This window comes from Leopardus geoffroyi, chromosome B4 (assembly GCF_018350155.1).
Source record: "Leopardus geoffroyi isolate Oge1 chromosome B4, O.geoffroyi_Oge1_pat1.0, whole genome shotgun sequence".
In the NCBI taxonomy this organism is placed as follows: domain Eukaryota; kingdom Metazoa; phylum Chordata; class Mammalia; order Carnivora; family Felidae; genus Leopardus; species Leopardus geoffroyi.
The window spans coordinates 117,456,157-117,482,699 of NC_059341.1; the positions used below are offsets into that span (position 1 = coordinate 117,456,157).

General features: G+C 36.8%; 1 protein-coding gene across 2 annotated transcripts in view; it reads right to left on the reverse strand.

The window, feature by feature from the left end:
* Positions 1–1,755: 1,755 nt before the first annotated feature.
* NTN4 (netrin 4) overlaps positions 1,756–26,543 on the reverse strand; it is a 124,893-nt gene continuing 100,105 nt past the window's right edge. Inside the window, exons 6-10 of one of the 2 annotated variants that reach the window (XM_045467059.1) lie at positions 20,959–21,172; positions 20,506–20,618; positions 12,384–12,452; positions 9,111–9,281; positions 1,756–2,986 (exon numbers count right to left, since the gene is read on the reverse strand). In XM_045467059.1, the coding sequence (XP_045323015.1) occupies positions 2,850–2,986; positions 9,111–9,281; positions 12,384–12,452; positions 20,506–20,618; positions 20,959–21,172 (704 nt within the window). In that variant the 3' untranslated portion in view covers positions 1,756–2,849. Of the gene's footprint in view, positions 2,987–9,110; positions 9,282–12,383; positions 12,453–20,505; positions 20,622–20,958; positions 21,173–26,543 lie in introns of both variants that reach the window. The other variant, XM_045467058.1, reaches the window with a different exon arrangement.

A 26,543-nucleotide genomic window follows, 5' to 3' on the forward strand; every position in this document is an offset into this window, starting at 1 on the left:
TGGCAATTCTGAAACTTAAGAAAATCCTATATTTGATGTACTTAAGATATTTTTCTTTTTTTTTAATTAAAAATATTTATTTATTTTTAACAGTTAATTTATTTTGAGAGAGAAAGAGAGAGAGAGAGAGCGTGCGCATGAGCAGGAAGGGGGCAGAGAAGGAGGGAGAGACAGAGAATCTCAAGCAGGCTTTGCATTGTCAGCACAGAGCTCGATGGGGAGCTCCAACCCAGGAACTGTGAGATCATGACCTGAGCTGAAACCAAGAGCCAGACGCTTAACTGACTGAGCCACCTAGGCGCCCCTGTTTGTTTGTTTGGTTTGGTTGTTTATTTATTTATTTATTTTTAATTTTTTTGGTAATGTTTTTATTTATTTTTGGGAGACAAAGACAGAAAGCTCACATGAGCAGGGAGGGGCAGAGAGAGAGGGAGACACAGAATCTGAAGCAAGCTGCAGGCTCTGAGCTGTCAGCACAGAGCCCGATGTGGGGCTTGAATTCACAAACTGTGAAGATCATGACCTGAGCTGAAGTCAGATGCCTAATCGACTGAGCCACCCAGGTGCCCCTGTTTATTTATTTTTGAGAGAGAGACAGAAAGCTCACAAGTGACCAGGGAAGGGGCAGAGAGATGAGGGAGACAGAGAATCCCAAGCAAGCTCCACATTATTAGCTAGGAGCTCAACTCACGGGCTTGAACCACAAACTGTGAGATCATGACCTGAACCAAAATCAAGAATCGGTTGCCCAACTGACTGAGCCATGTAGGTGACCCTAAAATATTTTTCTTGATGTGATATACTTACCCACATTTTTGATAAGTTGTTTGTAAATGCTACCCTACTATATAGCATTCCACCTACCAGGATAAAATAGGAAAAGATAAGAAGCTGAGAGACATGTTACAGGTTATAAGAGCAGATTTCATGAGAGTATGTATAACATAATTCCAATTCTCTAAAAGGTATGTACATGCATAGAAAACAGTCTAGCAGAATAGGCACTCAAATGCTAATGCTGTCATCACAGGATGGTTTAAACATAGGATTTTTTTTCCTGATACAATTTTCTATATTTTCAACAATGAACTTCCATTGCTTTTTAAAAAAGTAAATATAGTATAAAAATGCATTGCATCTGATAAAAAAAAAATCATGTGACAGAAACTAAACCTGTAGCTTCTACTCTATCTCCATGCACCAGAGTAAAAGAGTCAAAATACTGGGCACTTGTTTGATTTTTTTTTAAGTTTATTTATTTATTTTGAGAGAGAGAGTGCAAGCGGGGAAGGAACAGAGAGAGAGGAGAGAGAATCCTAAATAGGCTCCACTGTGCTGTCAGCATAGAGCCCAACATGGGGCTTGATCTCACAAACCTTGAAGTCATGGCCTGAGCTGAAATCAAGAGTCAGACACTTCACTGACTGAGCCACCCACGTGCCCTGATTTTCTTAATTTAAGGAATTAGGTTTGTGTTCCCTCATTAAGAAAAGATAATCTTTAGCATCATTGAAAGAGTTGATCAGGAAATGAGACAAAAATCAAGAGATCATATTCCTTTATTACATATATGAAATATAAAAAAAATTAACAGAGCAATATATATATATATATATATATATATTTTTTTTTTTTTTGCAAGTCCACAGGACCTCAGGAAAAAAATATGTTCTGTATGTGAAGTTAATCTTATGGCACTGTGGTTCATGTTTTGTATATTCAAGTACAGAAGAAACTGTATGTATTGTGGTTATGCATGGGTACAGATGAATAATAATGAAGACTGTAGTTTGGTGAACTATCACATACATTGTGTCAAAAAAGTGAGCAAATATAATGACCATATATTGTTAATAAAGATAAGGAGAAAACTGTCTCAACGTTCAGGTTTAAATACTAAACACAAAAATAAAACAAATTCTGTGTCTATAATAATTTTTGCAGTGTTTACAAGTGCATTGCAAATAAATGAGCTTTTAAAAATTTAAAGTCAATTTCCTCTTTATCCAAGCATATCTCTACACTTATGATTTCTTCTTCCTCTAATTTTAAAGTCTCATCTTGTTTAGTTTTTAAAAAATTTTTCATCATGGTTGGTATCTGTGGAATCTAACCTCTAGCCTGAAGCTGAGATTTGATATGCAAACATGTTCTTTTAGGTTGTATCTTCACATATTTTTTCCCCAAGTGTTCAGAGCTAAAACGTACAACTTCCTTTTGTCCACATGTAGTGGCAGTGCTTCTGTTTCAGTAGGTTTTCTTACACGCCCTTTATTTTTCTTTCTGTCAACAACGGTTTCCAAACTTTCACAACACAAGTGGTAGGTAGTAAAGTGCTTTATACAAGGAAATACTATATACATGTGGAGAGGTTCCATTTAACACCCCACAGACCAAAGTTCACACACATCACGCAAAGAAAGGCTCTTTTTTAAGAAAAACCTTTTTTGATAGTAGGGTTGGGGAGTCCTTAAAATCTCCTTAATTGCTTTAAGTAGCACAAATATAAGTAACTTATCTGAAGCTGGAAGGAGTCCTTGTTAGATGTACTGCCCTTAATGGATTACTGCTAAATATCACACTGCTGTTAAAAACTCTTAATAGTTACGAATTTCAGAATCAGTCCCATAGAAACCAGGTATCAGCATAGGAGTTTTCATTTGTCTTTATGAAACAAACTGTATTTAAACATGGCCTCCCAAAGAGTCAGGTTAGACAAGGCCTATGCATTGGAACATTTCTATATGTTTTGGCACTTAAAAAATTCCAGTTTCATTTTTGAGGTCTCCTTTCCATGAAGTTTGTGTTTCACATAGAGAAGTGCCATTATGTGCTATATACCTTTATTGCTACTTGCACTCTCTTTTTAAAATATCCATCACTTTTCTTCCAAGGGATGGCTTCCAGTGCTGGACAAAACTTTTCATATTCACGACTAATTTGCCTGTTCTTACATCTTCATGTCCTGCCACAAGGTACTCCAAACCTAAAAGAGAACAAAGTTAGGGGCTATAGAGTATCATAATTTATTGAAGGAGAGAGATGTGACTTCAGTAATTTTATATGCACGGTTCATGCTTGTATATATTCATAGTCGAAATAGGGAGTCACAGGTAGTAAGAGCTAACACTTAATAAGCATTTACTATGTGCTAAATGGTTTACATGTATTATTTATTTAATCTTGAAAATAACCCTATGAAGTAGGTCTTGTTTTTCTTCTTGTTTCACAAATAAGGGGACTTAGGCTCAGCAAGATTACACAAGTTGTTCAGTGTCTCCCAGTAAATAGTTAACACTCTGACTTAAGCTCAAGTCTGTAGAACTTATACTTTATACTGTACCACCCTTCATGGTAAAGAAGTGAGGATTCTGTGCGTGCTTAGCACACTGCCATAAATTACTATTTCTTGGAGACTCACTATGTATGGTAGTGTATATTGAGGATTTTATAAAAGTGAAAAACCATTTGGGAAAACATTGGAAGAGAGTTATAAATTATACAAAGTAACATATATTTCCTATAGAAAGTCAGTGTTGGGGCGCCTGGGTGGCTCAGTCGGTTCAGCATCTGATTTTGGCTCAAGTCATGATCTCACGGTTCGTGGGTTCAAGCCCCGCGTCGGGCTCTGTGCTGGCAGCTCAGAGCCTGGAGCCTGCTTCCGATTCTGTGTCTCCCTCTCTCTCTGCTCCTCCCCGGCTCACACGCTGTCTCTCTCTCAAAAATAAATGAAGATTAAAAAAAATAAATAAATAAAAAGTCAGTGTGTTTTGGGGATATAGGATGTTTGTTTGTCATATATTAAAAAAAAACTTGAGACTTAACTGGACCTAGTGTTGACTTTGTAATTAAAAATTCTTTTCAGACTTCAAATAAAAAATTTTGGATAACACAGAAAAATTAAAGGATGGTCTCATTACCTATACACTATAAAAAGGAAATATGTTAATCTCCTTTAGGAGATGTTTGTAATAATATCAATATTGGTATTTTGAAATAATTTTCTTTAATATTATAGGGTAGAGAAATAAGTAGTTATGTTTATAAGACAGCTTTCCAAGATAAAGAGACATATACTTTAAAACTTAAGGGAAAATAGTAGATGCTAAAATTAAGCTGAAAATACCAATTTAAACTCATGGCTTTATATGTACATATAAAAATTAATATATATTAATAAAATAATAAAAGTAAAACATATGAATATGGTATATATATATATATATAACACTTGTCCACTGAAATGACCTAAAAAAAAGGCATTCAAGTAGCAGTGAACACCTATAATAGATATACTGTAGTCTCTAATTAAACAGATCTCACCAAAACAAAACAAAACAAGGCTTCTTGGACAAATGCTATTGCAGGTCCAGGGTGGGAAGATACAAGGTAGCATGGGACATCCTATTGTGCTAAAAGGCACAGAAGCTTTCAAAGATTAATTGGGATCAATTCAGAAGGACATGGGAGTTATCAAGAAAGGGTTACAACTTTTTAAAGTTGTGATCATCTGAGCACCAAGGAATATAATAATTTGTACCTATTGGTATCTATCTATTTGAATCAACTGATATCCATAATTCCAAAATGATACTCAAAAAAGAGAAATCTAGAAAAAACTAAATTGTCATCCTTTTTTTTTTTTTTTAATGTTTATTTATTTTTGAGAGAGAGAGTGAGCAGGGGAGGGGCAGAGAGAGAAGGAGACAGCTCTGTTCTGACAGCAGAGAGCCCCATGCAGGGCTCAAACTCATAGAACCCTGTGATCATGACCTGAGCTGAAGTTGGTTACTTAACCCACTGAGTGACCCAGGCACCCCTAATTTGTCATCTTTTGAGGAAGCTATTAAAACCATTACTTACTTTGAAAATTGGAAATTATGGGGAAAGAATTTAGCATTTATTCTGCCTTTTACAATAGGAACTATATTGAATGGTAACCTAATAGCCCAGTTTCAAAGAGACAGTCCCCTTACAGAAGCATCAACTAATAAATGAGGGAAGTTAGAAAAACGTCATTTCTCAAACTCTAATGAAATTGTTGATTCAGGAAGATTACCAATCAATGATAATGTCATTAAATCAATAGTTACTGGGAAACTGGATGTTTGTATCATGACTAAGTAATACCACACTCATTATTTTCTAATCTCAAAAGGGAAAACAAAACTGCCCAATGGAGAGACCAGACTGTCATCACTCTAACCCAAGGATCAAGTTGAGCAACCCCGATGGTGAGTTATCCGGTTACTATATGTCTCCTGATATGATTTAACATGAAGTACACACACAGCAATATCTCTAATGGATTCTAGTCCAAATATTTATCTTGAATCTATCAAGCTTTTCTTTAGAGATTACATAGGCAGTAGAGGGACAAGATAAATGACACCACAAGGAACCAACCAGACAAATATAGAACGTAATACGATCTACAGGACACTTGGGCTGGTTTCTTCAACACTAATAATTTTTTCAACAATGAAAAAAGGAACTGTGCTTGAATAAAAGAGACTTGAGAGTCTTAAAAACCAGATACAATGTGTGATCCTGGATTGAACCTGACAAGGACAAATCAGTCCTAAAGGACATTTTGGGACCAGTTGGGAAATTGGCATGTGGCCTGAGTATTATAGTATATGAAAATAAACTATAATTGAAGGCAAAGATCACTAACTGAATAAAGTAGGTTGCAAAACAGAGTATAGTATGAATTTATTTTGGTTAAAAATTATAATATGTACATGCACAGAGGAAGACCTGGAAGGATTTACACTAAGCTGTTAACAGAGAATCTTTGGAGGTAAGAAATGTGACATTTTAAATTTTCCCCTAAAATTTTATAATGCACATGTATAGCTTCTATAGAGGGTTATATATTTATTTTTAAATATTTATTTATTTTTGAGACAGAGAGAGTGAGAGAGTGAGCTGAGGAGGGGCAGAGAGAGAGAGAGAGAGAGAGAAACAGAATCCTAAGTAGGCTCTGTGCTGTCAGCGCTGTCAACACAGAGCGCCATGTGGGGCTGGAACTCAAGAATGATAAGATCATGACGTGAGCCAAGATCAAGAGTCAGACGCTTAACCAACTGAGCCACCCAGGCGCTCCTTAAGATTTTTTAAACTTTTAAAAGTAATTTCTATACCCAATGTGGGGTTCAAACTCACAACCCCAAAATCAACAGTTGGATGCTTCACCAGCTCAGCCAATCAGGTGCCTCAAGAAGGTTATTTAAAAAATTATTAAAAGAATTCAGCACTAAACTTAAAAACAGCTATGATGGTGTTTTCAAAAAAAAAAAAAAAGAAAAAGAGAGAAAATAATGATAGAGATTTTAAACACACTGTAGAGCACAAATGTAAGATGGATTATAAAATATTAAAATTCTTTGAAGAGTAACCTTAGCTTTTGCATGAAAAAGAATCCCAATATTTAATTAACAGTCTAATTAAAATATAGTGGTCTTGATATAATATCATGTTTGTATCATACTAAAGTAATAACATCTTCATTTAAATTTTTTTTTTCAACGTTTATTTATTTTTGGGACAGAGAGAGACAGAGCATGAACGGGGGAGGGGCAGAGAGAGAGGGAGACACAGAATCGGAAACAGGCTCCAGGCTCTGAGCCATCAGCCCAGAGCCCGACGCGGGGCTCCAACTCAGGGACCGCCAGATCGTGACCTGGCTGAAGTCGGATGCTTAACGGACTGCGCCACCCAGGCGCCCCTAACATCTTCATTTAAAAACACAATACATAATTTTTAGGAAACTTCATTGCTAAGTCTAGTATTTTAAATGAATTTACTTTGAAACTATAAACAGAACAAATACGATAGGAGCTTGCCATTAATTTAAAATATAAATATAAATTTGGGACACCTGGGTGGTTCCGTTGGTTGAGCATCCAACCCTTGGTTTCTGCTCAGGTCATGATCGCAGGGTCATGGGATAGAGCCCTGAATCAAGCTCTGTGCTGAGCATGGAACCTGCTAAGGATTCTCTCTCTCTCCCTCTGCCCCTCTCCCCTGCTTGCTCTCTCTCTCTCTAAAATAAATAAAATGAAAAAAATTAAAGTATAAAAATAAACCAATAAAAATGATACTGAATAAATCCATAAATTATGGAGCAGTATCACGCCAAAAATTAGCATGGAAAACAATGTTATCTGTTGCATCACTTACTAGCATTTACATTTTGCTTTCCTATTTTTATGCTTTTGACATCTACTTTGCTACACGTTTGAGGGCACAAGATTTATTTTGTTTCTTTAGAAAAAGAAAATATAATACTTTACTGCTAGTCTTGATATCCTAAATTGATTAATGAATGAGTAAATGTATGTATGAATGTAGGAATGAATGAATTTGCAGGGATGCCAATTAGATTGTTCCTTTTCAAAAAAGTAGCAGAGGAAGCAAGTTGGCGTGTAAGGTTTCCGAATTTTCTTATCAGCTTTCTTTGGCCTTGGCTATTGAACTTGTAAAAATGGAAAAACAAAGTGAAATGAAAGAGTGTCTGGTTTTGCTTTGGCAGGTTCCAGTCTTTTCTTCAAAGCAAGTAAACATGTTTTTAAGAATTCTTTGAATAATTGCGCTTATGTTTTCAATTGTGATGAACTCAGTTGATTCTTTGACTCTGGCAGAAACCTGATTAGGAAGTATAGTTTACTTCCTGGAGGGTGGCTCAGATGGTCAAAGCTTTTTTTTTCTTTTAGTGGCTTACTAAAAGACTGGGCATACTTTTTTTTCTTTTGCCAAGATAGTAAAAAGTGCTTATAGGAAGAGCCTCTACATACAGATTATTAGGAAATAGAACTTAAATTTATGACTCTTAGTTTCCTGTATTCAAAATCCAAGATTCTAATTACTTCACTTGTTCTTTGGAAACATATTTATTTATTATTTAAAACGTCCCCTTTTCCTTTTCCTTATTAAAATTTAAAATAACTTAAATAAAATACTAAAGGGGTATAAAAGGATGTAAGAGATTAGTCAACGGGTCAAAACATCAACAGTTTTATATTATTTTAGATTGTTTAGGGGGTAATATTTTATTGACTGATTTTCTCTTTTTCTCTGTCACTCGGTTATCTGTTTCTCTCAAAGTTATTAATCAAAGACTACAGTAATTTCTTATTAACATAACTGGGGTTTCCTGGACTTTTATTTTAAAGGAATTAGATCCAGAGCATAAATTATGCACCTGTTTTAGCAGTGCCACTAAAATACAGATGGCAACTACATAAAGTGGAAAATACAGAGGACTTTTTTAAAAAAATATTTGTTTTGATAACTTAATATCTGGGTACTATGTTATTTTTTAGGTACTAATGGTAGGTACTAGAGATGTTGTGATCGAAAATCTAAATCCCATCCTCAAATTTAATGAAGGAGACAGAGAAATAAGCAGCTTATGGCACAGTATGAAAGTGTACTTGTAGAGCATAAAGGTAAGAATCCCATGCTTACTCACTTGTCTCTACCACTGTAGTAACATTTTAAGGTGCAAATTCCCTTAATTTCCAGTTTTTCTAAGATTCTACAGTGTTTTGTTTTTGTTTTTGTTTTTTTTACATTTCTGCTGTTTCTAATTTGGAACCAGAATGATCATTTAATGAAAAACAAGATGATGAGAACTTGAGAGTTGTTTTCTATCCAGGAGGAACAGATGCTTCTCATGCAATCGTAAAAATGAATTCAGTATTATTTGCACAGATGGAATGTTGCATTTGAATTTCCTTTGGGAGAAAATTCTACCCAGGGCATCGTAATAGGACCTAGCTTTCCGATGAAGTATTAGTGGTAACTAAATTATGAAAGTGTTTTCTATGCTACTGGCACATGGAACCAAGCTAAGACTTCTCTTTTAGGACAGAAAATATTATATTGCTGGATTTTAAAATGTTTCACTTTTTAGAACATGTGGAAGAGAAACAGTTTTTTGATGTCAGTTCAAAGAATACCATTTGGATTTTCCCCCAGAATTCAGATGGTGAAAAGGAGACATACTCTTGGTGAGGTGATTTCAGTTGTGGTTTAGAGAATAAGACAAGGAGCAAATCAGCAGAGACAAAGTAGTTACTAAGCTAGAAAAGTCTAATGCTTACCAGGATTGAGGATTGGACAAGTGCAGCCTCTGTTAGTCCACGATTCTGGATATAATGTTCGTTTTCCTCGTAAAATTTTCAATTTGGTAGATTTTAAGACTTTTTTTATCTTCACATTGACCTCAGCATGAGATCCTTTGTCATGAGCTGATAAAATCTTTATTTTTAGCACTGTAACAACACAATTCCAAAAGTCAAAATGTATAGGATTTCATGTTACCTGTTGAACTCTGAATAACTTAAATAAGCATTTCAGAGTATAATGGAAAAGTTAACTAATGATGATGCAAATGTGGAAATTTGCTTTTAAAATCATTAGGTTCATCTTGATGAACAGTGAGTAATATGTAGAATTGTTGAGTCACTATAGTATATACCTGAAAGTAATATGAAATGGTATATTAGCTATACTGAAATTTGAAAAAACTAAAAAAAATTATTAGGCTCACTAACTTTTGCATTGGCTTCACCTTATTTATCGATATTAACTATACTCTTCTTTCTTCGACATTTTCATCTGCTTCTGTTACTCATATCATTGTGCTAAGAGAAAATCAGCCATTTGCCTACTGCAAACATATCTTAAACACATTCAGCTATCAAATCCAAATAGAAAAAAGATGTATAGGAAGTAGAGTTGTTATCCTGGTTTTTATTTAGATTCTGATTATATTTTACTCTGCGGCTCACTGTGTATAAAGTTATGACAAAAAACAAACAAAATGTTACTGCCAGAATATATTTTACATATTCTAAAGAGATTAAATAATTAAATAATTAAATAATAAAAATGGAGTATTTAATCTTCTTCCCAGATGTAAAATACAAGCCAACTGGGGTTGGAATGGCTGTCCTTCTATATGATGGCAGAGCTTCAATATTCTCTATAAGTCATGATTCTATTACGCTATGCTCTTCATCTATGAAATGATGTGGCTAGGGGTTAAGCAGTTGGAATAACTTGGGGTGAGGAAGAAAGTAGATCTAAGGAACACTGGATGTATATTCTATACTAGTAGAGGAGTTCTTACTGGCTCATCTATATCTTGATGGAAAATTCTGTGTAATGAGAGAACCCTACACTGGCTGGTTCCATTTCCTAAGAATACTGTTGTCAGATATCAGATATCTTTATAGAATCACCAAATTTTAGACTTCTAAGTGGTCTTAAGAGGTCATCTAATCTTGTTTTATGTATGAGGAAGCAAGTTATAAGAAATCAAGTGAACTTCCCAAATTTGCATGACCAGTCAGTTAGAGAGGTATCAAATCCAAATAGATAAGATAATGCATGAAGGGTACGTAGTTCCTCACACATGGCTAATGCTCAGTAAATGTTCACTGTTATTTTTCCACTAGACTGTATGGTCAAAGAGAACAGGGACCTCATCTATTCATTATTGTAACTTAATAAATATTTTCTAAGGAATAAACAAATGAATCAAGTTTCTTTTTTCCACTAATAGAATGGAGAAGGGAAACCATTTTTCCCCCCAAAATGGGGGGAAAATGAGAACAAGGTATTTCAGGATGTCTGGGTGGCTCAGTCAGTTGAGCCTTTGACTTTTGACTTCGGCTCGGGTCACAACCTCATGGTTCATGAGTTTGAACCCCGCATCAGGCTCCGTGCTAACAGTGTGGAGCCTGCTTTCAATTCTCTGTCCCCTCTCTCTCCCCCCCGCCTCAAAATAAATAAAAATAAACTTAAGAAAAAAAAAGAACAAGGTAGAGCGTTCAAAGTTTCTTAAGCAGAAAATAGTGCAATTGTATTAAAAGATGCCAGTGCAGTTGTTTGTAAATTCAGAGAGCTACCAAATATATGTAATATTGAAAACTAGTTGATATTTCCACTAAACTGACCATCTTTGAACTAAATTGTCCTGTTTTTTGCTTTTGATAGTAAATACCATTTTCTCAAAACGAATTTTTCTTTATTGGGCACTATACATTTCAAAAGTTTTCTTCTGTTATTTAGCCAAGTTGTCAAATGAAAGGAGGGAAATATGCATGTAATTTTAGATAAAAATTTATGAGATTTTTTTTTTTAGCATTTATTCATTTTGGAGAGACAGAGAGACAAAGCATGAGTGGGGGAGGGGCAGAGACAGAGGGAGACACAGAATCTGAAGCAGGCTCCAGGCTCTGAGCTGTCAGCACACAGCCCGATGTGGGGCTTGAACTCAAGAACCGTGAGATCATGACCTGAGTCGAAGTTGGATGCTCAACCAACTGAGCCACCCAGGCGCCCCAAGATTTATGAGATTTTTAACATTTACTTAAAAAAAATCTTTTATGAGATTAAATACAATGTTATCAAGAACCTAGGAGGAAAAAAAGAACCTAAACACTTGGTTTCAGAGATCATGACTTAAAATTTTCTCTTCATTGTAATGTGTATTTCAGGCAGTATGAATTATGGAACAATAAAAAGCCTCAGATACTGGTGAAAAATATGTTGGCAAGATAAGGCATCTAGTATATTTAATAGTAAGCATAAAGCCATTTAGAGTTTGAAGATAGGAACAGTCTTTACATAGGCAGTAACATTTCCCTTTGTCTGTATTTCCCTGGTATTTGAAAAGTAGAGGAGTCTAGAATATACAGAGAGGGCAGGGAAGAGGCTTGAGTGGACAGCTCGTCTCACTGCTTCTTAAATATATATCCTTTTCCTTCTCCCTACCAGTTACTGGGCATATAGTGTATGCAAGGTAATGTGCTGTGTGCTTTTCAAAACTCTCATTTTATGGGAAAGGTGGCACCATCCAATTTTATAGATGAAGAAGTCTAGAGAGGTGAAGTTACCCAATAAACCAGAAATCCAACCCACGTAGGTCTGAATCCAAAGCTCGAACTCTTAATCACTGTGAAATAGTGTTTAAACTGATTTTTGCTTCATATTACTACATGATAACTGGCACAGGTTATTACTCGAAACTGGTAATACTACATAAAACTGGCACAGGAATCATTTTAGTGGCTAGGGACTTCCTTTTTAGGTTCCTAAGACAAGAAGCATCCATAAGAAAGGGTTATGTGTGATGGTTTTCTTCTTTTTGTTTGCCTCTTTTCCTCATAGTAGGATGACTTTGCCTTTGCTCTAGCAGCCTCCTGCCCTCACTAGGACCTTCAACACCATCTCTATTAGGTATTATTATATTAAGACTAATGCTTTGATATTTTGAGAATGTCATAGACTAGACCTCCCATTTCCTAAAAAACTCTTTGGATTTAGTTTGAATAGATTCTTAGAAGCATTCAGGATTTCAAACTCACCATATGAATATTTCATTCCACAGAATGCCTTGGGGTTTCCTAACACCTGTTCTTTACATTCACATTTACCTACAAAAAGTAAGTGAAAAATTGTGTCAGTTATTTAGAAACAAGGAAGAAAAAAAAAAGCAAAACAACAACACAAGTAAATCCAGGTAGCATAACTCATTTAAAAAAACAACAACATTGAAATATAATTAATATAAAGTGTTATATTAGTTTCAGGTGTCAGGCAGCATAACTCTTTAAGACTTGAGTGATTCACATAATCCATAAATACTAAGAAATCATAAACAGTCATTCAAACAAAGTAGAGTCACTTTCTGAATTGAATTAGTTATCATCCAATAAAGTACTGACTTAAGAGAAATATACAAAGTAGAAACAATGATATATTTTAATGCTTGTAATTGATGTTATGATAGATATAGTCCAGTATGAATATTCCATGCTAATGGAAAAGAAAAACTAAATGAATAAACTATAGAAAAGACAGTTTCTTTTTACAATTAATGTTCACTACAGCAAAAGTCAAATAGAGTAAAATAACTGGGCAGTCCTTTGAAGGTAATGCCATCCAATTTAAAAGTATTTATTTCACCTATTATGTGCAGGTCATGGTGCTATACACTTCAGAATATATAAAGATGAGCAATATACAATTCTTGCCTGAAGGCTTACAATTCAGTAAGGTGAATAAAGCAAGTGTATAAACAGTGTTCTAAGACAGATACAATATGCTTGGGTGAGAGTCACACGTTTGGGAGGATGGAAAAAGGCTACATGGCTGAAGAAGGATTTGAAATGGACCCTGAAGAATAAGTAAGATATTTCCCCAACAGTTTAAATTATGCATTACAATTATTGTGTGTGACACATTTGTCAGGCCCTGTGGAAGACTTTCAAAATGCCTTTGTACATAGTCTATATATAGCATTCTCATTTATCTGTTTCCTCTCTAAAGTGTGATCCTTGAGGACAACAGTTATGTCTTATTTATCTTTAAATCCCTAGAAGGAATAGGATTTCCGTTCTTACATATTTAATAATTCGATATAATTTTATCATCCCTCCCCTTCTGCCTTCATGCATTACATTAAATAGGCATTGAGTGGTGTAAACATAGGTAACATTTACTGAGGAAGAGCTACTATGTGCCAGGCACTATTTAAAAAATTTTTTTTTTAATTTTTTTTTTTTTTCCAACGTTTATTTATTTTTGGGACAGAGAGAGACAGAGCATGAACGGGGGAGGGGCAGAGAGAGAGGGAGACACAGAATCGGAAACAGGCTCCAGGCTCTGAGCCATCAGCCCAGAGCCCACGCGGGACTCAAACTCACGGACCGCGAGATCGTGACCTGGCTGAAGTCGGACGCTTAACCGACTGCGCCACCCAGGCGCCCCTAAAAAAATTTTTTTTAAATGTTTATTTATTTTTGAAGGAGAGAGAGAGAGAGAGAGAGAGCATGAGTGGGGGAGGGGCAGAGAGAGAGAGGGAGACAGAATCTGAAGCAGGGTCCAGGCTCTGGGCTGTCAGCACAGAGCTTGATGCAGGGCTTGAACTCACAAGCTGTGAGATCATGACCTGAGCCGAAGTCGGACGCCCAAACGACAGAGACATGCAGGCGCCCCTGTGCCAGGCACTGTTTTAAGTGTTTTACATTTATTTACTCATCTAAGACTCTAACACATAGAAATTTGACAAGAATATAGAGATAAAAGGGTGAGTAAAGGGGGCGCCTGGGTGGCTCTGCCGGTTAACCATCCGACTTCGGCTCAGGGCATGAACTCATGGCTCATGAGTTTGAGCCCCATGTTTGGCTCTGTGCTGACAGCTCAGAGCCTGGAGCCTGCTTCAGATTCTGTGTCTCCCTCTCTCTCTCTTTCTCCCCCACTTGCACTCTGGCACTCTCTTTCTCTCTCTCTCTCTCTCTCAAAAAAAAAGATTAAAAAAATTAAAAAAAAAAAAGAGTGAGTAAAGAAATGTAAGAGAGAAAGGCAGAGTGTGTTCATGGAAGAATAAAAGTTTCTGTTTTTCCTGGGTACAGATTGAGTTGTGAATAGTAGAAGGCATCATGGAGGACCTTGACTGATAATGCAATTAGGGCCTGAATTTAATTTGTTAGATAAAGGAGAATTTTTTTTTTAAATTTGAGTACAAGTCACATACAATGTTACATTAGTTTCAGGTGTACAGCATAGCATTTCAACAAGTCTATATGTCATGCTGTGTTCACCACAAATGTAGCTACCATCTGTCACCATGCAATGCTATTACAGTATCATTGACTATATTCCCTATGTGGTGGCTTTTATTCCCATGACTTATTCATTACATAACTGGAAGCCTGTATCTCCTGCTCTCCTTCACCCATTTTGCCCATTGATAAAGACGAATTTTTGAAGTTTATCAGATTAAAGAAGTTACATGAATTAAATATATATATATATACGTGTATATATATACACGTATATATATATACGTATATATATATACGTGTATATATATATATATATATATATACGTGTATATATATATATATACACGTACGTGTATATATATATATATGTGAAAATTAACCTGGCATTACCATATCAAAAGTACCGGAAAAGAGAGAAAATGGAGATGGGGACCAATTAGAAGATGATGATATTGATGGTAACAACAGTAACTGAATTGAGTGCCATCTATAAGCCATAAACTATGTAAGGAACTTTATATGGTCTTGTTTAATATTTATAATAACCACATGGAACAGGCTTTATTAACAAATGAAAACATAAAGGCTCAAAGAAGTTAATTAGCTTATCCAAGGCAGCAAAGCTAACAAGTAGAAAAGCCAGATTTTAAGCCAGGGTCTGGGAGAATCTGAAGCCCCTGATCTTTCCACTGTACTGTCTCCCTAAGTCAGATGAAATGTAGGTCTGAACTAAAGAAATGGCTGTGGGTCTAGAAAAGAAGGAATATTAAGGGAGGATGCAGAGTTAGGGTCTACAAATCTTGTCAATGGATTGGATTACAGCAAGGGAAGAGGAAGCCTAAGGATGAATTTGGAGTTTTCAGCTAAGATGACAGAAGACTAAAGTATTACTAACAGAAATAGAGACGTTAGGAGGAGAACACTTCAGGAGTGTGTAACTTGTGGTTTTTGGTAGCAACCAATGGTTTAACTTAATTTTTGAAAGGATATGGAGTAGCTCATAGAAAGGAGAAAAAGCTGAAGAACCAGAACTCAGAAAAGACAAGAATCAGGACAGCGCCAGAGATCTAGGTACCAGGAACTGTTATACAGTCTCTTTTATGGCTGTGTCATTAGAATCACGAACTGTGATTACTTTCAGACTTTGTCACTTTCAGCTCACAAATTCCGGGGAGAGAACATCTGATTGGCCTCACCAAGACTTTACTAAATGGGAGAAGGCTGGTTCCCTAGAGAAAGTTTGGGTTAAGCTGCCACAGAAATAGCAGGAATAAAGAGGGGGAAATGGATCTGGGTAGGCAAAAACAACAGAGGTCTAGTATGAGGAGAATATAATGACTTAGAGTTGCTGACAGAATACGCAGGTGGAAATGGGAGTAGGATTCCGGTGAGATGAGGTTGGGTAGACATGGTAATGTGGCAAATAGTGACATGCTGACTCTGACTAAAGCTGTTAGAAACCAGAGAATGAGATTTTGCCAGTGGAAAATCACAGTGGAATTAAATAGTGGGAATGAGAAATCACAGGTGCTTAAAATTAGCTGTTGTGATTTGTTAAATAATATTGCGTATCATCTAAACATAGCAGAGATGGTTACTCCTTCAGGAATTGTAGTAACCTAAGTAGATAGCCCAGGGCCTTTGATAATTCCACCAAAGCTGGAGAGTATGGTAACCACCATGCTAAAAAAACCAATTGAGCTCCAAAGGGCATGTATTATTCCTTAACTTATGTTCTTTTTAGTCCTTCAGCCAACAAGAATATACAAAGTTCTGTTATTTGAAGATATTCTGTGGCTGCTTTCCAATACTCCCTTTTTCATGTTAAGAAATCAGACATTCAAATTTGTTTTTGAATGAATCTTTGTTGATCAGGCTTTATTTAACCCAGAGGTGTTTTCTTTTTTTAAAAATTTTTTAACACTTATTTATATTTGAGCGCGAGAGAGACAGAGTGCAAGCGGGGGATGGTTAGAGAGCAAGGGAGAGAGAATCCAAAGCAGGCTCCAGGCTCCAAGCTGTTAGCACAGAGCCTAACATGGGCTTCAAACTCGTGAACTGTGAGATCATGACCTGAGCCGAAGTTGGGCGCTTAACTGACTGAGCCACCCAGGTGCCCCCAGATGTGTTTTCTAAAAGGAAATCTGGAAGGGTAGAAGAACCTAGTTAGTTAATACTGGGTTATGAGAAACATCATTTACAGTTCTGTGGTACCAGGTAAAGCCAGTTGTGTTGAACAAATTCTATAGTACTAGTTCAAGCCAGTTTTGTTATATAAGTTCTGTGGTACTAGTTAAAGCCAGATTTGTTGTACAGGAGGTAAAAGTATGTATCTAATGTTCTCTGTCTCACAAGAAGTGGTAGAAATTATCTTGCTGGTATAGTGCATTACACTTCTAGTTATGGAAACTTATGGTAGGTAAATAGGTAGGCAGGCACATGTATTCGAGAATGAACTGTGGTGCTTAGGAAACTGATTATCACTTCTTTGTTGGTAAAAGGTGCCCAGGAGCACTATTCTATATCCAGTGGGAACTTTGCTGTTTAGCAGGAAACTGAACAATGTCTTCCTCAATCTGGAGCCCCTCCAGATGAATTTCAGAGACTCTCTGGGGGATATCACAGACCTAACAGCTGTTGTGGATGTGAGTCTGGAGTCATTCTGATGCCAGCAAGTTACGTGCTTAATTGGTGTGTCGCCAGCTCCCTAGTAACGTGATTGGCTTAATGAATGTCCTATCATGCTAAAAAGTTGATTTTCACAGATTTGGCTTAGCGGACAAAGTTGGATAATTATGAAAATCATTGTGTTAGAGAAATAGAAGAAAACTTTCGCAAGTGGTTAAAGTTAAAATTATAGAATTCAGACTATTTAGCATTGAGGCAAAAAATTAATGAGAAAGATTTTTTCTTTTTCAAATGCTGAAAAGATAAATATGACAACTTTGTGTTTCTTTATCTTTCCCACCTTCTTTCCTGTTGTGACCTAAAATGAAAACATTAGGAAAAGGATCGTAAGATCAGGTTAAGTGAAAAAAAAAAATGATACAGAATTGCAAATACCAGTATTTCTCAAATTTGGATTCTTGATTCTTGAAGAGTCCATAAGTCCTCTATGAAAATGAATTAAAATTGTGGTTTCTTGCTCTGCCCCAATCACCCTGGTCTCTTTGCTCACCACAGGGCTTCTGCACTTGCAGTATCTTCTGCCTAAACTCTCTTCCCTCTTTTATCTGTATAGCTCACTCTTACCTTTTTCAGGTGTTCTTCTGCAAACATCACCTTCAAAAGACTTTCCTTGATCATCCTATTTAAAAGTATGCCCCTCCCAACCATTTATTATCTCCCTTCTTGCTTTATTTCTCTATTATATTAGATAACATGACACAAAATTTTATTTATTTATTTATTGTCTTCCTCCACAAGAATGTAAACTCCTTGGAGTCTGGGATTTTTGTCTGTTTTGTTCTATTACTATATTTACAGTACTGACACATAGTATGGGTATGCAATAAATATTTGTTGGATAGATGAATGAATTTACAAAGAACTACTAAGTAATGAGAAAATTACGAATTGGAAATACACAGAATAAGAGACCTGAATGGCCAAGAAACCATGAAAAGCTACTAAAACTGTTAGTAATCCGGAAAATACAACTTATAATGGCAGGGTCCCATTTCACACTCACCAGATGGGCAAAAGTTGAGAGGTTTGATAATGTTAACTTCAGAAGTCAGAAAATGTTAAAGGAGTTGAACTGTGCCTGAGTTAGTGAGGTAGAATAGTCCTTGGCCCCTCATATGTGTTACACACAAGTTTGTTACATAAATACGAAGTATCAGTGAGGATGTGGAACAAGCAGCAGGATGTCATCTCTGGTGGTGGAATGCAAATCTGTACAACTGCTTTGGAGAGCTACTTGGCAGTATGTGGTAAATCTGATAAAAAGCATACTTGTGACCCAACAGTGGCTAGGTTGTACCCTAGAAGAAGGTTCAGCAAACATTTTCTATAAAGGGACAGATAACAAATATGTTGGCCTAAGAGACAAAATTAAAGATTTTGATGTAGGTACTTCTATAACTATTTATTTTATGTTTTTAAAGTTTATTTTGAGAGAGAGAGAGAGAGAGAGAGCATGCACACACATGAGAGAGTGTGAGACAGAGAAAGAGAGAGAGAGGGAGAGAGAGAGCACAAGTGGGGGAGGGGCAGAGAGAGAGAGAGAGGGAGACACAGAATCTGAAGCAGGCTCCAGGCTCTAGGTTGTCAGCGCAGAGCCCAGCACAGGGCTAGAACCCATGAGCCGTGAGACCATGACCTGAGCCAAAGTTGGACCCTTAAACAACTGAGCCACCCAGGTGCCCCACTTATGTAACTATTTAAGCTATAACCATCTAAACCTTAGAGCAGGTAGTTTGTGGGCTGTAGAAAAACAGATGGCAGGCCCAATTTGGTCTGAGGGACAGTTTACCAGCCCCTGCTCTAGTGAAACTCCTTCTCAAGTGCACCAAGTTACATTTAAGAGGACATTTGTGGTAGCATTACATATAACAGTGGAAAATTAGGAATTGGAAATATCCTAAATGGCAAATAATGAGAGAATAAAAAGTGATATATTCAAATAATAGAATGCATAAATCTAAAAAAATACATATGTAGGTCAAAAAAAGCTTTAAAGGGGTAGGTAAGTTATGTACATGCAGTCCTAAAAACACTCTATGTATATGTGTAGTAAAATAGTAAAAATATGAAAGTGAACGATAAATACCAAAATTCAGGGTGGCGATTACTCTGTGGAGTAGGGGAGGCTAGTGAAGTTGGAGATTGATACAGGTCTTCAAATGTATGTATAACACTTTAAAATTTAAATGAACATATAAAACAATTATGGCAAAACTTAAAGTTTTGATAGGTGTGTGTATATGGGTGTTCATAATACATTTTGGGCATTTGTAATGTTTAATACAAAGAATTTTTTTGGTGACCATTTCACAGTACACACAAATATTGAATCATTATATTGTACACCTAAACTAATATGTTATATGTGAATTATACCCCAATAAAAAAGTTAAAAAACTTATTATAAGTTTCATTTGTATCATTTGGGGAGCTCTTTACAACCAAATGCTGACACAAGATCTCCTGCCCACATTTGTGTTTGTGGTGAATAGCACCACTCAACTTTCTACAAGAAAAGAATAGAGGCAGGATGAACACAGAAATTATGTATTCACACCAATATTATGGCATACTCCTCAAACGAAGGAACAGATAAACACCATAGGAAAACTGAGAGGAAATAGTAGTATAGACCTGGCAGACTTAAAGAACCATATTTATGTAGTGAAGAGTGCTTTGGCTTCAGTAAAAATTATTTTTCATCTTGAATTAATGGTGTTAATTTGAATTTTGTTAGTTTTATTGTCTTCTAGTTGTATAAAAGATATAAACATAAGGAGTTCACACCTGCCTTTGTGCATATTAAATTACACTAGGTCTGTAAGAACATTTTTCCTTTAAAAGGATCTCTACATTTCCAAACGTGACATATTCAGTAGCTCTCACCTCTGTAAAAGAGTGTATTTTAGACAGAGAAAGACACACCAAAACACTAACAGCTTGGGTAATGAGATTTGGATTTTTTTTTTTTACTGTGATGTTTTGAATTTTCCAGATTTTCTATACTAATTATATATGTTCCTCTAATAATCAGAAAATAAACAGAAGCTTGTTAAAATACTCCTTAACTAAATTGAATAGTTCTATACTTACGGGAGTCACTACTTTATTAACCTTAGAGCTAAAGCATCCCCCTCATAGGATACAAGAGTTGTTTCCTGGTTTGTCGCAAATCACTGTTACTCAAGACCAGACCTGGAAATATGGTATCTGGTTACATCTATCATCTCACCTGAGTGTCGAAGTGCAGAAAATCCTTGCTCACCCTCCCACTCCCAGGCTGGTTCACTTTTATTGTTCATGGAATGGAGGTCAGGAATTTCATGATACCAGTCCATGTCTGTGCTGCTAATAAAATAGAAAATGATGAAGTTAAGGAATTTCTTAGAACTTGAATGAAATGAATGTATTTATGGAGCTGTAAATCTAATCAGGTACTTTCCCATCCCTTTAGTTTTCAGAAATAGTGTTTTAAGGGACTATTGTTAAGATTAATAATTTATTTTGTAAAATGAACCAGACCATCTCGAGAATCTTGCAAGAACAAATTTGACGAACATTCTTCAAAGAGCTGTGCAAATGCATCTTTGCTCCACTGACAGCATGTAAGACTTTCTAAGTCACTACTAGATCTTCAAAAGAATCCAAAGGACACAGAGACAGAGCAAGAGCCATGTGCACTCACCTGCTGATGCAATCGCCTGTGAGTGGGTCACAGCTCCCTGCGCAGTCACAGGGCCTGCAGCCATAGTCTCCAAAGCCCCAGTACCCCACCATACACCTGTCACAATGTGGCCCTGCCACCCCAGGCTTGCAAGGGCAGTCACCATTGCTGGGGTCACAGAAGGTCACTGAGCTGAAAGGAAGGACAGCTGATCCCACTGGATGACAGGAACACTCTACAACAGAGAGGACACACAAGGACTGATGAGTAACGAGGTTATCTGTGAAGATCAGGCCTGGCAATCCTGAAATAGTTTCCCTTTACCACCCAGCGTACCTCTAAGACTCCTCCTTTAACCACTTGGTATATGCTGAGAATGAAAGCTAATTAAATTACAGATAAGAAGATATAATCAAGAAGGCAAATTTGCTGAAAAACGAACTACATTATTTATTTTAGATTAGAGGGCATTAAATGTGAATGGCTTTTGCTTGGGGTGTTGAGAATGAACCAGCAAAGGTAACAAAGAAGGAGCAATTAGCGAGAAAGGAAAAAAGGTCATGAGTGTGGTGTTCTGGAAGCTAAACAAGGTTTCCATAGGCAACATTCGCTGGGTTAAATGCTGAGAGGCCTAGAAGATGGGGCATGGGGATATATTTTTGCATTTGACAACATGAAGACCATCGGTGTCCTCGATAGGGACAGTTTCACCATAATGATGAGTGGTGAGTCCATCTGAAGAGGATTAAGGAGGTCGGAGCAGAGGAATTTGAGCATGGGAACAGATAACTCTTTTGAGGAGCTTTTCTAGAAAGGCACAGAAATGTGGTGGTAGCTAAAACTGGAGGGGATAGGAATGCAAGTGAAGGTTCTAGTTTTTGCTTTGTTTATGGTAAGATAAAATAGATTACAAATGTTTGACATTGAATGGGAATGATCCAATAGAAAGGGGGAAAGAGGAGGTGTTGGCCTTGGGTAGGAACATGAGCAGTTCATAGTAACAGGATGCAGGGCAGAGCATATGGGCACCGATGCAGGAAAGTGGATAAATGCAGTAGTGGGAGTTACTGGAATTGTTCTTCTGATTGCTTTTTTTCTGATTTTTCTGGATGAAATAGGAAGCAAAGTCACCAGGTCAGAGCGATGAAGAGTGGAAGCAGGAGAGTGAATGAGAGACATAGATAGTGAAGTATAACTGCTGGGCACAGAAAGGCTACACTTGAGGTCAGTAGTCATGAATCTGTAGTGATAGTGATATAGCCAAGAGGGTTCAGGTATGGGATAGGGAGAAAGCTGGATTTAATTCACATAGTGCTGTGGACCCTTCCAGATTCATATGTTGAAGCCTAATCTCCATTTGATGGTATCTGGAGGTGGGGTCTTTGGGAGGTTTGGATGCAGTCTTGGGGGTGATGAGATTGGTGCCCTTACAAGGGGATGGAAAGCTCAGCACTCTCTTCTCTGTGAAGAATGTGAAGCTATGATGAGAAGTTAGCAGTCTACAACCCAGAAGAGAGCTCTCACCAGAGCCCAGCTGTCCTGAACTTCAGAGGGATATCTGGGTCTCATAGAGATTTCAGGAGGATGAAATTATTTTATTTTACTTTACTTTACTTTATTTTATTTTATTTTATTTTATTTTATTTTATTTTATTTTATTTTATTTTATTTTATTTATGTTTGTTTATTTTTGAGAGAGAGAGAGTGAGTGGGAGAGAGACAGAGAGAGAGGGGGATAGAGGATTTAAAGTGGGCTCTGACGCAAGGTTCATGATCTGAGCTGAAGTCGGACACTTAATCCCCGAGGATGAAATTATTTTAAATGAAATGACTTCAGCAAGGTACATAGCACAGTCTGACACCTACTAGGCTAACACTTCCTGCTAAGTCTTCTCAACTAATATTGTAAGATCCCATTCCCTCCTTTATTCCCTTGGAAACATCTTTTTATTGATTATTTTCTTTGTCATTAAAATCACAGTTTGGCCTCAATCTGGCTTCAGATCTCAACTACTGGCTGTGACCTCTGGCAACATACCTAGCTTCTAGTTATCCCAGTTTTCTTGTCTTTAAAATGGAAATGAGAACAATATCTATCCTCATACAGTTGTTGTATGGATAAAAGGAGATCATGCATGTAGCATATGGCTACATTCGTGTAGTGGCTGGCACATGGTTAATTAATTGCGGATTAACTAACAATTTAATTCAAGAAATAATTCTTGTAGAGGTGTAGGATCTATGCTTGTATAAGTAATGGTGCCAGCCTTCAGGGAACTCATAGTATTGTTGGGGAAACAGAGGAGTAAACAAAAACTTTCCATATGCCGTGACTAGGTACTCTAACAGAAGCCTAGGAGTGCTACAGGGAGCATAGAAAAAGGAAGACAGGCTGAGGGAGCCACATAGGAACTGCAAAGGAGGGGTCATTTAGACATGTGAGCTGATCCTAAAAGATGAGTATGACTTTGCAAGCTGAGAAGGAGGGAAAGACAGGTTGTTGTTTATCCCAGTCTTTGGATACTCCCCCCACTGCATTTATTTTAAATAATGAAAACAAAATTTAATTGTGGCCAAAAACAGATATGACAAAATGTAGCATCTTAGCCATTTTCAACTGTAAAGTTCATCCCTATTGCATTTTATGTTTTCACATTACATGTGGAAGCTTACTGCTTCCTGAAAATGTGAAGCTCTTTCCTGCCCCGGTGCCCCTTGTTACACCTGCATTGCCTTTCCCACCTTGTCTGTCTGGATCTTGACATGTTTCCTTGTCTGGCTCCCTCCAGACAGTTTACCACGTTCTCCTCTGTGCTGCCTCTGCTTTTAGTATATACTTCTATATTGTGTGTATCATAGTACATCATTATTTGTTTGTATACATGTTGCCCTTACTACCAGACTTTGGACTCATTGACAGATGCATCTTTATCTTCTTATTTTTGTTTTCCAGTCCCCAGAACAGTGTCTGGTATATGGCAGATGCCCACATTAGTATTTGTGGAATTGACCTGAAGGACATTCCAGGCAGTGGGAATCATATGTGAAAGGGCATGGCCTCCTTGGAGAGCATGAGAATTTTAGAATGTCCATTGAGTGGAAGGTAGTTGAAGTTGATGAAGCAGAAGAAAAAGTCAGAGTTAGGGTTGGAGCCAGATTGAGAAGGGCCTAACCCAAGAAGTTGATTTTTGTTCTACGGGTATAAAGAGACATAGGAAGTAACTCTTTCTTCCTTTCTTTCTTCTTTTAATGTTTATTTTTGAGAGAGAGACAGAGTGCAACTGGGGGAGGGACGGAGAGAGAGGGAGACACAGAATCCAAAGCAGGCTCCAGGCTCTGAGCTGTCAGCACAGAGCCTGACATGGGGCTCGAACTCATGAACTGTGAGATCATGACCTGAGCCGAAGTCAGATGCTCAACCAACTGAGCCCTCCAGGCACCCCGGAAGTAACACTTTCAAAGAGCAGAATTATGACATGATTATGATTTAATTTTGAAGATACTTTGGTGGCATTGTGTGAAATAGTCTAGAGTAGGGAGAGACTGATAAGAAATGACAGAGAACAAGGAACTGGACTAAGAGAGTAGATGTGGGAACAGAGGAAAGGTTGGATGTGAAAAATCAATTTTTAGATTGAAATGATAGTATTTGGAGGTCATTTGAGGAGGAAGAAGAAACTGTTGAGCAACAAATAGAAATTGAGGAACATTTTAACATTTCTAGCTTATGAAAGTGGATGACTAATATTTCTCTCATGTTAACAAGGCATTGTTGATTTGTTATTTGTTCTTAATTAATTAATTACCTAGGAAAGAACTTGGAGAGTTATATAATATGTACCACAAAATGTACCAAAATGTATCAAAGTGCTATGTGATGATACTAAATGAGATCACATAATCCAATATAAACAGTGCATCATTTTGAGATGACTAAACCAATAGTTACTGCAATATTCAGTTCTAAGCTTGGTTCTTTTTTTTTTAAGAAAAAATTTTTAAATATTTATTTATTTTTGAGAGAAAGAGAGAGAGAGAGAGAGCGAGAGGCAGAGGGGTAAGAGAGAGAGGGAGACACAGAATCTGAAGCAGGCTCCAGGCTCTGAGCTGTCAGCACAGAGCCTGATGGGACTCAAACCTGTGAACTGTGAGATCATGACCTGAGCTGAAGTCGGATGCTTAACTGACTGAACTACCCAGACGCACCTAAGTCAGCTTGGTTCTTGACAGCAGATAAGGGAGCCAGAAGAAAGACGTCTTAGACTTCCACCTATTGTAATATATGGTTTTCCACTGTCACCACTATCTTTTACTCTAATAGAAAATTCAAGCCTTTTTAGGATTTGACCTCTGTGTACTACCATATACTTTAAAACTTACACATATTTCATGTGATTCTATCACATGTGCTGTGGATTTCTGTCAATGTGACTTTTTGCATAATTACAAGATAAAAATACCATTTGGAAACTATGCAGAACTAGCTCCAGGCAGATGGCACTGACACCTTTCACAGCATATTTTTCAAACTGCACACCAAGGCTTGCCTTGCATACCTCTCTCCTGAAGTTTGTAAAACAGTCAATATTTGACACATAATCTACATTTCTTATTTTCTTCCAAAATGGAAATATATTTTCATCTTGCTTGGGGGAAAAAAAGGTTCTGCTTAAATTCTGGTTGAGGTTCTGATTCTTCAACATATATTTCTCATTGGCTGTTGATTCTAAAGTGCAACCCAAGCACTTAACCTTTTACATATTCATTACGATGAATGTCAGTTACAACCCAGTTGGCATACCTAAATCCTTCCATCAGCTTTGTCTTCTTGTTGGAAGACAATAGAATAGTAAAGATTGAACTATTATCATATACTGTCATTCTGAACTTATTTTTCCTTCATTATAATTTTTGGTGTGCACAGCTATGGTGAATTGTCCTTAAAAGCCAAAATGGTGGGGCGCATGGGTGGCTCAGTTGTTCCAGTCTTTGACTCTTGGTTTTGGCTCAGGTCATGATCTCACAGTTTGTGGATTTGAACCCTGTGTCAGGTTCTGTGCTGACAGCATAGAGCCTGCTTTGGATCCCCTGTCTCCCTCTGTCTCTCTACTTCTCCCCCTCTCGTGCTCTCTTTCTCTTAAAAATAAATAAACATTAAAAAAAAAAAAAAGCTAAAATGGTGCTTTGAGTGGCAGCCAGATAGCCTGTCTAGGTATTAAATGATTCATTATTGGAATAATTTTCATCCCTCCCAAACCTTTTCCCCAAACCACTTGCCCACTGCTGCTCTCTCAACCAAATTGACAGAATAAAGTTATTAAAAATGTCATTTTAAATTCCTAAATAATGTCACAAGGTTTCTTTAATAATGCAAATGACTACTTTTAAATAATACATTCTGTACTGATGTGTCCTGTTATAAGAAAACCTAAAATAATAATACAAAATATTCAAAACAGGTGAGGGAAATGGGTACTTTTACAAAAGATTTCATGACAGGTTCTTTTCAAATAACGAATATAAAATTGCTAAATATTATCCAAATTTTATTTACAGATATTTGTTTGCAGAAGTACATCTATTATGTGAAACACTGGCTCTCTATG